At 46.4% G+C, this 12,151-nt stretch overlaps 1 protein-coding gene across 2 annotated transcripts in view; it reads right to left on the bottom strand.

Moving 5' to 3' along the window:
- Positions 1-12,151, bottom strand: part of LOC134206731 (moesin/ezrin/radixin homolog 1-like) — a 176,074-nt gene that overhangs the window by 118,708 nt on the left and 45,215 nt on the right. For both annotated transcript variants that reach the window (XM_062682458.1, XM_062682460.1), the window contains exon 2: positions 9,500-9,577. In XM_062682458.1, the coding sequence (XP_062538442.1) occupies positions 9,500-9,511 (12 nt within the window). In that variant the 5' untranslated portion in view covers positions 9,512-9,577. The remainder of the gene's footprint in view (positions 1-9,499; positions 9,578-12,151) is intronic.

Here is a 12,151-nt window from a genome sequence, read left to right as displayed (position 1 = left end):
AGGAATTCCTCCCGAAGTTAGTCCAGGAATTCCTCCGGAAGTTCCTCCAGGAATTCTTCGGAGGAACCTGGAGTTCCTCCAGAAGTTCCTCTGGGAAATTCTCCGGAAGTTTTTCCGGAAGTTCCTCCACAAAATCCTCAGGAAGTTCCTCTGGGAAATACTTCGGAAGTTCTTCCAAGAATTCCTCCGGCAATTCCTCTGAAAGTTCCTGCGGGAATTCCTCCGGAAGTTCCTCCGGGAATTCCTCTAGGAATTCCACCGGGAATTCCTCTGGGAATTCCTCCGGGAATTCCTCTGGGAATTCCTCCGGGAATTTCTCTGGGAATTCCTCCGGGAATTTCTCTGGGAATTCCTCCGTGAATTTCTCTGGGAATTCCTCTGGGAATTTCTCTGGGAATTCCTCTGGGAATTCTTCCGGGAATTCCTCTGGGAACTCTTCCGGGAATTCCTCTGGGAATTCCTCCAGAAGTTCCTCCGGGAAATTCTCTTGAAGCTCCTCCACAAATTCCTCAGGAAGTTCCTCTGGGAAATACTCCGGAAGTTCTTCCAAGAATTCCTCCGGCAATTCCTCTGAAAGTTCCTCCGCGAATTCCTCTGGGAATTCCCCCGGGAATTCCTCTGGGAATTCCTCCGGGAATTCCTCTGGGAATTCCTCCGGGAATTCCTCTGGGAATTCCTCCGGGAATTCCTCTGGGAATTCCTCCGAGAATTCCTCTGAGAATTCCTCTGGGAATTCCTCCGGGAATTCCTCTGGGAATTCCTCCGGGAATTCCTCTGGGAATTCCTCCGGGAATTTCTCTGGGAATTCCTCTGGGAATTCCTCCGGGAATTCCTCTGGGAATTCCTCTGGGAATACCTCAGGGAATTCCTCTTAGAATTCCTCCGGGAATTCCTCTGGGAATTCCTCCGGAAGTTCCTCCGGGAATTCCTCCGGAAGTTCCTCCGGGAATTCCTCCGGAAGTTCCTCCGGGAATTCCTCCGGAAGTTCCTCCGGGAATTCCTCCGGAAGTTCCTCCGGGAATTCCTCCGAAGTTCCTCCGAATTCCTCCGGAAGTTCCTCCTGAATTCCTCCGAAGTTCCTCCGGAATTCCTCGGAAGTTCCTCCTGGAATTCCTCCGGAAGTTCCTCCGGGAATTCCTCCGGAAGTTCCTCCGGGAATTCCTCCGGAAGTTCCTCCGGAATTCCTCGGAAGTTCCTCCGGGAATTCCTCCGGAAGTTCCTCCGAATTCCTCGGAAGTTCCTCCGGAAGTTCCTCCGAAGTTCCTCCGAAGTTCCTCCGGAAGTTCCTCCGGAAGTTCCTCGGAATTCCTCCGGAATTCCTCGGGAATTCCTCCGGAATTCCTCCAGAAGTTCCTCCGGGAATTCCTCCAGAAGTTCCTCCGAATTCCTCCGAAGTTCCTCGGAAGTTCCTCGAATTCCTCCGAAGTTCCACTGGAATTCTTCCGGAAGTTCCTCCGGGAATTCCTCCGAAGTTCCTCCGAATTCCTCCGGAAGTTCCTCCGGAATTCCTCCGGAAGTTCCTCCGGAATTCCTCGGAAGTTCCTCCAGGGAATTCCTCCGAAGTTCCTCCGGGAATTCCTCCGGAAGTTCCTCCGGAATTCCTCCGGAAGTTCCTCCGGGAATTCCTCGGAAGTTCCTCCAGAATTCCTCCGGAAGTTCCTCAGGAATTCCTCCGGAAGTTCCTCCGAATTCCTCGGAAGTTCCTCCGGGAATTCCTCGGAAGTTCCTCCGAATTCCTCCGGAAGTTCCTCCGGGAATTCCTCCGGAAGTTCCTCCGGAATTCCTCCGGAAGTTCCTCCGGGAATTCCTCGGAAGTTCCTCCGGGAATTCCTCCGGAAGTTCCTCCGGAATTCCTCCGGAAGTTCCTCCGGAATTCCTCCGGAAGTTCCTCCGGAATTCCTCCGGAAGTTCCTCCGGGAATTCCTCCGAAGTTCCTCCGGAATTCCTCGGAAGTTCCTCCGGGAATTCCTCCGGAAGTTCCTCCGAATTCCTCCGAAGTTCCTCCGGAATTCCTCCGGAAGTTCCTCCGGGAATTCCTCCGGAAGTTCCTCCGGGAATTCCTCCGGAAGTTCCTCCGGGAATTCCTCCGGAAGTTCCTCCGAATTCCTCCGGAAGTTCCTCCGGGAATTCCTCGGAAGTTCCTCCAGAATTCCTCCGGAAGTTCCTCCGGGAATTCCTCCGAAGTTCCTCCGGGAATTCCTCCGGAAGTTCCTCCGGAATTCCTCCGAAGTTCCTCCAGGAATTCCTCCGGAAGTTCCTCAGGGAATTCCTCCGGAAGTTCCTCCGGAATTCCTCCGGAAGTTCCTCCGGGAATTCCTCCGAAGTTCCTCCGGGAATTCCTCGGAAGTTCCTCCGAATTCCTCCGGAAGTTCCTCCGGGAATTCCTCCGGAAGTTCCTCCGGGAATTCCTCCGGAAGTTCCTCAGGGAATTCCTCCGGAAGTTCCTCCGAATTCCTCCGGAAGTTCCTCCGGGGATTCCTCCGGAAGTTCCTCCGGGAATTCCTCCGGAAGTTCCTCCGGGAATTCCTCCGGAAGTTCCTCCGGGAATTCCTCCGGAAGTTCCTCCGGGAATTCCTCCGGAAGTTCCTCCGGGAATTCCTCCGGAAGTTCCTCCGGCATATCCTCCGGAAGTTCCTCCGGGAATTCCTCGGAAGTTCCTCCGAATTCCTCCGGAAGTTCCTCGGGAATTCCTCCGGAAGTTCCTCCGGAATTCCTCCGGAAGTTCCTCCGGAATTCCTCCGAAGTTCCTCCGAATTCCTCCGGAAGTTCCTCCGGAATTCCTCCGAAGTTCCTCTGGAATTCCTCCGAAGTTCCTCCGAATTCCTCCGGAAGTTCCTCCGGGAATTCCTCCGGAAGTTCCTCCGGAATTCCTCCGGAAGTTCCTCCGGGAATTCCTCCGGAAGTTCCTCCGGAATTCCTCCGGAAGTTCCTCCTGGAATTCCTCCGGAAGTTCCTCCGGGAATTCCTCGGAAGTTCCTCCGGAATTCCTCCGGAAGTTCCTCCGAATTCCTCCGGAAGTTCCTCCGGGAATTCCTCGGAAGTTCCTCCGGAATTCCTCCGGAAGTTCCTCCGGAATTCCTCGGAAGTTCCTCCGGGAATTCCTCCGGAAGTTCCTCCGAGAATTCCTCCGGAAGTTCCTCCGAGAATTCCTCGGAAGTTCCTCCGGAATTCCTCCGGAAGTTCCTCCGGGAATTCCTCCGGAAGTTCCTCCGGGAATTCCTCGGAAGTTCCTCCGGAATTCCTCCGGAAGTTCCTCCGGAATTCCTCGGAAGTTCCTCCAGAATTCCTCCGGAAGTTCCTCCGAATTCCTCCGGAAGTTCCTCCGAAGTTCCTCCGAATTCCTCCGAAGTTCCTCCGGAATTCCTCCGGAAGTTCCTCCGGGAATTCCTCCGGAAGTTCCTCCAGGAATTCCTCCGGAAGTTCCTCAGGAATTCCTCCGGAAGTTCCTCCGGGAATTCCTCCGGAAGTTCCTCCGAATTCCTCCGGAAGTTCCTCCAGGGAATTCCTCCGGAAGTTCCTCCGGGAATTCCTCCGAAGTTCCTCAGGAATTCCTCCGGAAGTTCCTCCGGAATTCCTCCGGAAGTTCCTCCGAATTCCTCCGGAAGTTCCTCCAGAATTCCTCCGGAAGTTCCTCCGAATTCCTCCGAAGTTCCTCCGGGAATTCCTCCGGAAGTTCCTCAGGAATTCCTCCGAAGTTCCTCCTGAATTCCTCCGGAAGTTCCTCCGGGAATTCCTCCGGAAGTTCCTCCGGGAATTTCTCCGGAAGTTCCTCCGGGAATTCCTCCGGAAGTTCCTCCGGGAATTCCTCCGGAAGTTCCTCCGGGAATTCCTCCGGAAGTTTCTCCGGGAATTCCTCCGGAAGTTCCTCCGGGAAATCCTCTGGAAGTTCCTCCAAGATTTCCTCCGGAAGTTCCTCCAAGAATTCCTCCGGAAGTTCCTCCAAGAATTCCTCCGGAAGTTTCTCCGGGAGTTCCTCAAAAAGCTCCTCAAAGAATTTCATCGGAGCTTCCTCCAGAAATTTCTTCGGAAGTTTCTCCAGGAATTCTTCCGGAAAATCCTCCATGAATTCCACTAGAAATTTCAGTTCCTCCGGGAATTTCTCCGGAAGTTCCTCCGGGAATTCCTCCGGAAGTTCCTCCGGGAATTTCTCCGGAAGTTTCTCCGGGAATTCCTCCGGAAGTTCCTCCGGGAAATCCTCTGGAAGTTCCTCCAAGATTTCCTCCGGAAGTTCCTCCAAGAATTCCTCCGGAAGTTCCTCCAAGAATTCCTCCGGAAGTTTCTCCGGGAGTTCCTCCGGAAGTTCCTCCGGGAATTCCTCCGGAAGTTCCTCCGGGAATTCCTCAGAAAGGTCCTCAAAGAATTTCATCGGAACTTCCTCCAGAAATTTCTTCGGAAGTTTCTCCAGGAATTCTTCCGGAAAATCCTCCATGAATTTCACTAGAAATTTCAGTTCTTCCGGAAGTTCCTCCGGAGGTTCCTCCAGGAATTCTTCTGGAAGATCCTCCAGGAATTCCTCCAAGAATTTCGCCGGAGATTCCTTCGGGAGTTCCTCCGGGAATTCCTCCGGAAGTTCGTCCAGCAATCCCTACGGAAGTTCCTCCAAGAATTCCACCGGAAGTTCCTTGTATAATTTCTCGGCAAGTTGCTCCAAAAAATCCGCCGAAGGTCCTCAAGAAAATCCTCTGGAAATTCCTCCAGGAATTGCTCCCAAAGTTTCTCCAGCAATTCCTCCTGAAGATCCTCCAGCAATTCCTCCTGAAGATCCTCCAGGAATTTCTCCGGAAGTTCCTCCGGGAATTCCTGCGGGAATTCCTCCAGAAGTTCCTCCGGGAATTCCTCCGGAAGCTCCTCTGGGAATTCCTCCGGAAGTTCCTCCGGGAATTCCTCTGGAAGTTCCTCCGGGAATTCCTCCGGAAGTTCTCCCGGGAATTCCTCCGGAAGTTCCTCCGGAAGTTCTTTCGGGAATTCCTCCAGAAGTTCCTCCGATAGTTCCTCCGGAGGTTCCTCCGGGAATTCTCCGGAAGTTCCTCCGGGAATTCCTCCGGAAGTTCCTCCGGGAATTCCTCCGGAAGTTCCTCCGGGAATTCCTCCGGAAGTTCCTCCGGGAATTCCTCCGGAAGTTCCTCCGGGAATTCCTCCGGAAGTTCCTCCAGGAATTCTTCCGGAAGTTCCTCCGGGAATTCCTCCGGAAGATCCTCCGAGAATTCCTCCGGAAGTTCCTCCGGGAATTCCTCCGGAAGTTCCTTCGGAAGTTCTATCGGAAATTCCTCCGGAAGTTCTTCCGGGAATTCATCCGGAAGTTCCTCCGGGAATTCATCCGGAAGTTCCTCCGGAAGTTCCTCCGGGAATTCCTCCAGAAGTTCCTCCGGGAATTCCTCCGGAAGTTCCTCCGGGAATTCCTCCGGGAATTCCTCCGGGAATTCCTCCGGAAGTTCCTCCGGGAATTCCTCCGGAAGTTCCTCCGGGAATTCCTCCGGAAGTTCCTCCGGGAATTCCTGCAGAAGTTCCTCCGGGAATTCCTGCAGAAGTTCGTCCGGAAGTTCCTCCGGGAATTCCTCCGGAAGTTCCTCCGGGAATTCCTCCGGAAGTTCCTCCGGGAATTCCTCCGGAGGTTCCTCCGGGAATTCCTCCGGAAGTTCCTCCGGGAATTCCTCCGGAAGTTCCTCCGGGAATTCCTCCGGAAGTTCCTCCGGGAATTCCTCCGGAAGTTCCTCCGGGAATTCCTCCGGAAGTTCCTCCGGGAATTCCTCCGGACGTTCCTCCGGGAATTTTTCCGGGAGTTCCTCCGGGAATTCCTCCGGAAGTTCCTCCGGGAATTCCTCCGAAAGTTCCTCCGGGAATTCCTCTGAAAGTTCCTCCGAGAATTCCTCCTCCGGAAATTCCTACAGAAGTTCCTTCGGGAACTCCTCCGGATGTTCCTTCAGGAATTCCTCCAGAAGTTCCTCCAGGAATTTCTTCGGAAGTTCCTCCAGAAATTCCTCCAGAAGTTCCTCCAGGAATTTCTTCGGAAGTTCCTCCAGAAATTCCTCCGGAAGTTCCTCCAGAATTTCCTAGGGGAGTTCCTCCACTAGTTACTCAATGAATTACTCCGGAAGTAACTCCAGGAATTCTTTCGGAAGTTCTTCCAGGAATGCCTCCATAAGCTCCTCCAGGAATTCCTCGCCGGAAGTTGTTTCAGGAATTATTCCGGAAGCTTTAATCCAGGAATTCCTCCGTAAGTTCCTCCAGGAATTCTTCCGGAAGCTCCTCAATGAATTTTCAGGAACTTCTCCAGAAGTTCCTCCAGGAATTCCTCCAGGTCCTCGGGAAGTTCCTCCAGGAATTCCTTGGAAGGTCCCTCAAAAGTTCTTTCAGGAATTCCTCCAGAAAATGTTCGGGAAGTTCCTCCATGAACTTTTGCAGAAAGCCTTTTCAGTATTTTTTCAAGAATCTTCTCAAGCAATTTCTCTGAAAGTTTCTCCAAGAGCTCTTCCCGGAGTTCCCAAAACAAAAAAACAATTCAAATTTATCCAGCAATTCCTTATGGAAGTTTTTTTCAAGAATTTCTTCTGAAGTTTCTCCAGGAATTCCTCCAGAAGATCCTCCAAGAATTAGTTTGAAAGTTCCTCCAGGAATTATTCGGGAAGCTTTTCCAGGAATTCCTCGAAAGGTTGCCCCAAGAATACTTTTTGGAACTTCTGACAAAATCCATCCAATTTCCTCCAGCAAATCCTCAGGAAGTTTCTCCAGAAATGTCTTCGTTCGGAAGATTATCCAGGATTTTTTTTTTCTGAAGTTCCTTCATGTATTCCTCCGGAAGTTGCTCCATCATTTTCTTTAGAGGTTTTTGTTAGAATTCCTTAGGATTTTTTCCAGGAATTCTTCCAGGATTTTTCCAGGAATTCCATGAATAGGAAAATTCCAAGGGTTCCACCAGAAACTTGTTGGGGTGCTTCTCCAGCAATTCTTCGGGAAGCTTCTCCGGGAATTATTCGAAAAGTATCTTCATGTTTTCTTCCCGGAATTCCTAAAAAAGTTCCGTCAAAATTGTTCAGGAAAGTTTTTCATGAGTTTCTTCGGAAGTTCCTCCGGGAGTTCATCCGGAAGACCCTGGGGAAATTCGGGTAATTTCGAGAAGAAAATGTCATCAACTGCGGGATTTTGAAATTCATTATGAAATACCAGTTCATTATGAATTCCAGTTCTCTCTATGATGTTTCGAACTTTGATTACGTTTATCAATATTCCAGCTTAGTATTTCATCAGGTCATATAAGCTCATTTACAGCTCGAAATTGCTCAAAAAAAATTACAAAACCCATGAAACTACTGGTTTAAATAGTTCTTCAATAGCCATCGGCGTGGTAAAAAATATTCGGTTGCGTGAAAAATATCCATGCAGCGGCGCGCCGACTTATTTTTGTCGTCGGCCGCGCACAGGTCTAATTTCTGCTAAAGTGATTTCTTTGAAAATCACTTTAATCATGATTCAAAAAAAAAATGTTTGAAAAATTCTACAGAGGATTTTTTTTCAAAATTGATCCTAAAATTACTTCGAAAGTTCCCCCAGGAATTGCTTTGAAAGATCCTGAGTAACTTTGTATTTTTTTTTTAATACATTCCTGAAGAATGTCCGACGGAATTCTCGAAAAAATACAAAGCAATCCTTTATTGAATTCCTGAATATGAGTAAAGAATGGCTTCGTAAATTCCCCAGGAATTCTTTCGGTAATCTATATTGATAACAGGTTAAGGCTATAGTTGGACATCGCTCAGGATGGAGATGTTTCATTCATCCCAGGACCCATAAGTAAAAAGTAAGTTAGTAGCTATGGACAAAGGTTCATCCGTTTCGTTGCTAGATCCTTGTCTGGGATGATCAGACGACCTGGATCGATCGACGAGTATGGTTTGGTGAGTAAATGGGTCCCTGATAATTCCAGGATAATTAGGCGAAAATCTGTGTTAGTGAGCAACATCTTCTCGTGAGAATGAGTGAGCTTACGACCCCTGTTAAGAACACATTATTCCAAAATATATATTTTTTTCGTATAATGTACCAAAAATGTAGCTTCCCATTTTTCTTGCGCTTTAAAATGATTAGTTTTTAATTATAACTCGTTTGGAATTTTAGACAGACATTTTAAAATCGTCGCCATATACTTTGTATGTATGTTTTGGTTTTTGATTACTTGGCATAATAGCCAAAATTCCAAAATAAGCAAGGCTGGTGGCATAATTTGGTTAGAACTTCAATATTATGTATAAAGATTTACAACGATAAATGTGCTCAACCACAGCATATTACGCTAAGGTTTGAGCCTTAGCCTTTTTTAGGCAATTTTGACTAACAACGTGAAGAAAAACATAACTACAAGGTGCTAAATAATGCTAAACGTTAAAGGTTGAATAAGGTTGATAACAGCTGATCTTTAACTTCAGCGTAATCCCCAGTCAAACAAGTGATCATTCCGAAGATTCTAGAAGACAACAACACTCTCAATAAGGCGAAAGAAAAAACAATTTATGTGCCACCTTCCTACTAATTTCCAGCGAAAACAAACCCGCAAAGCTGCTGCTGCTGCAGGCAACAATAAAAAAAGAAAACATCGCAAACACGCGATTCTACACTACCACCGCCTTCAACCTCATTCGCCGTGAATCTTCCGTCTTGCGGCGAACGCACACACAAAGCAGATTCCGTCGCGAACAAATCCCAGAGATAATATTCATTACTGTGGGGCTATTACCTTAACGATAAACGACACGCTCTTTCATTCACCCTACCGCCGCGATGGGGCGCTCCGTGCCGGTTTGGAGGTCTAATTGGGGAGAGCAGCAGGTCAAGAACGAGCGCCGGTGGAGGATGCGCGACTACTGGAAAGTCCCACTCGTCTAAACAGAAAATGTAAATATGGTACGGGTATAGAACGACGACATTCATTGGTGCGAAATTGCCGATTGATCCACCTATAGAGATAAGACTACTTGCCAAGGCGACATGCCCGTAAGCTCGGATTCTCGATTTCCATTCTAAAAATAATCAAAACCATTTGCCTACGTTTTTGAAGTAAAATTATAGCCTGTCAGCAAATGTCTACAAGCAGGTGGGTTTGTACAAAAATGGCAATAACACAACTGCAGCAACCGATGATGTGAGATTCACCGTCTTCTAGTTATTGTTGTCGTTGCCGTCGCAGTTGTCTCTCGATTGGCGGCTTACGTAAGACCGTGGCTGCCGCTCGCTCGTCGTTCCCCCATTTGGAACTGTCTCCGTGGGAAACGAGTGGGAGATAAAGAGGGGAAAAAGCGTGGGCCGTCTCCGGAGGAAGCGGAATTGCGATGAATCAATGCAGCGAATTTATTCGCGTGTTTTCAAAGAGTTTAAACAATTGGATTGAGTCTGATGAAGCTGTTGGATCCATTGGGAGTTGAATTCCATTTCCGAATGATACAGCTGTTGCCTACTTTCAGGATTATTGGAAAATCTACAAAAAGGATGGGTGTGTTTGACTACTTACCGATTTAGGCATTTTGAATGTATGTTTCAGCTAACTTGGCGAATGAAAAACTAATAAATCCAACACGTTGTTGAAGATCTGTAAAAAAACAATAAAAAAAAATATGTTAGTTCTCGTTGAATACTTGTGAGTTAATGACAAACTGACAACAAAACTATGAATACTACACATGGTTTAAAATTAATAAATTCTCCGATAAAATCTCGCCAGTCGCGCCAAAGCCATGACGTCCAATCAGTTCAATCATGCATTATCGCTTTGGCACTACTAAAAAAAAAACCCGTAACGGTTTTCAAATCATTTTTTACGGCTGGATGACGTGCTGCAGCGAAAGTTGAAGGCCGTTTGTCTCGGGCGGTCCACACCCGAAGGAGAGCGATAAAAATCAAAACATTCACATTCACTTTCGTTGTTGTCATCCGAAGTAGTCCTCAATGACTGTAAACCCCCGGCATAAAATTGCCTTTGTGTGTTTCACTTTCGTGCCCGTTGATCGTCATTAATTAATCATGGCGCGATTCAACGGTTCGATGGAGGTGCAGTTTTTGACTGAAGTGTCTAACTTTTGGAGTTCCTTCAAATTTTCCTTCGAAAATCCCTTCTTGAGAAAATAAAGACAAAACCTACTATACATTAACTTTTGCTATGATCTAGGGAGTGAGTGCCAGTACTAGACCACGTGCGTAGAACCGTCATACTCATCAAATGCTTTAGCCAAGCAAATAGTTGGCATAGCAGAGTGTGATTGATACACACCTATACAAATCCGCCCATCCGTTTCTGTACTGGGGACATAGTGTGAAGTTCTCGATAATAAAAATGTGGGTGACTGTGGATAAACAACAGTAAAGCACATGTGACGATTGGACGAATCAAGCATCCGAAAGATATTAAATTTGCAAAAAGAGCCAAGAGGTGAAGGTTTTCCGTGAACTTTAAGTGGTCTTGTTGTGTAGAGGTTATCAGCCCTATCTAGAGAGTAGGAGGTTGAGGGTTCAAGTCCCTCCAAGATACGTGGATTCTTTTTCGCAAATTTCTTATCAATTTGTCCATTTCGAAACATGTGCAGCAGGTATGTTTAACAAAAAAAAAGATTTTTGTACGGCCGAGTTTACCGATTAATATGCAATTAACTTCTTGTGGTAATTCTAAAAAAATCATATGGAAATTCCGAAGAAGGAAAGAAAGATATTTCCCAAAAATATCTCTGAAATCAAATTTTTGAACGGGAAAGGGTCGTTTGACCGAAAGACCGAAAATATGATTCTACTGAACAAACCATTAAAAGCAGAAACTTATCTGGTCATATGGCCCAAACTGTCGTCTGACAAAAAAATTACAATTGTGATATGACCCCTGGTTTGGCCGAAAACTACATTTTTGGTGATAAGACCCATGCAGCAAATGGCATTTCCCACTGTATGACCCATTCGACCAAATGATATTTTCAACCCAATGCCCTTGTCTGCTGAAAGACCATATCGGCCAAACGGCTATTTAGTCAAATAACCTATTCGATCAAACAACTTTTGGCCAAACCGTTTTCAACATAATAACCGTTTCAACCAAACATTCGGAACATTTGAATTCGGCTAGATGACTTTAGGCCAGGTGGCATTCATCCAAATGATTCTTCGCTGAATGACTTATGACTTCTGACCAAACTAACCTTCCCCTTTTTGAACAATTTCCCGAGGAATTTCCGAAGAATTTCTCATCCGCAATATGTACAAGAATTGAGAATAAGATCTGTACTCAAGGAGAGTTTGGAGTGGCGTAGATGTCAAATGAATTTTGTAGTTTGACTGCAATAATGTAGCGAAGTCCCTTTGAGCTATTCCATCTCATAAAACTAGTAGGGACATCGAAGATCTTGATCTATTTGAATATTAAGATCTGTACTCAAGGACAGTTTGGAGTGTCGTAGATATCAGGGCTGGTAGCGATGAATGCCGTTCAAAATAGTGGCTTTAGTTACCAACGATGACGAAAAAGTGACCAAATAGTGACTTTCAGTTGCAGAAAAAGTGACCAAATAGTGACTTTTGTATGAAGTTTTAAATCGGGAATTGAGCTACAAGTTGCATTAGCATTGTTATGGTGTCATTTGTAGATTGGAAAGTCGTGGTTTATTTTTGAAATCCATATCCAGAATGCTATCAGGAATCAAATAAAAGCAAAATAATAAAAAAAAAACTTGAGGATTACTGCTACTAGCCACGCCTATATTCACCGTAAGCAAGAAACCAGTGACTTTCCGACACCCTTATGAGTACCACGGAGTAGATATTGAGGATGGTATTCATTGAATAAGCCAGAAGCTATGACTAGGGTTATCCAGATTTACTAACATACCACGAGAAAGTATCTACCCCGCGTCACGGGAACGGGTAGTGAGTTACAAATTGTTACTCAAAATTGTGTTTATCATTACAACAATTTGCTGTTGTTTAATATGAGCTCAAAGTATTTTTTTGTTAGCAGCAAAAAAAAAAAGATTCCTAGACAGAGAATTCTTTGGATTTGTGAGTCCTTATAAGTATTTAGTAGGACCAATCGTTTGAAAAATAAAAAGTAATTGAAATAATGAAGAAATTTTTGAAATACGATTTGTCCAGTAAAACTACGGTTGAATAACAAATTTATTTGAAG

The sequence above is a fragment of the Armigeres subalbatus genome, chromosome 1, assembly GCF_024139115.2.
Source record: "Armigeres subalbatus isolate Guangzhou_Male chromosome 1, GZ_Asu_2, whole genome shotgun sequence".
NCBI classification, from domain to species: Eukaryota; Metazoa; Arthropoda; class Insecta; order Diptera; family Culicidae; genus Armigeres; species Armigeres subalbatus.
This window is presented reverse-complemented; position numbering and strand designations above follow the sequence as displayed.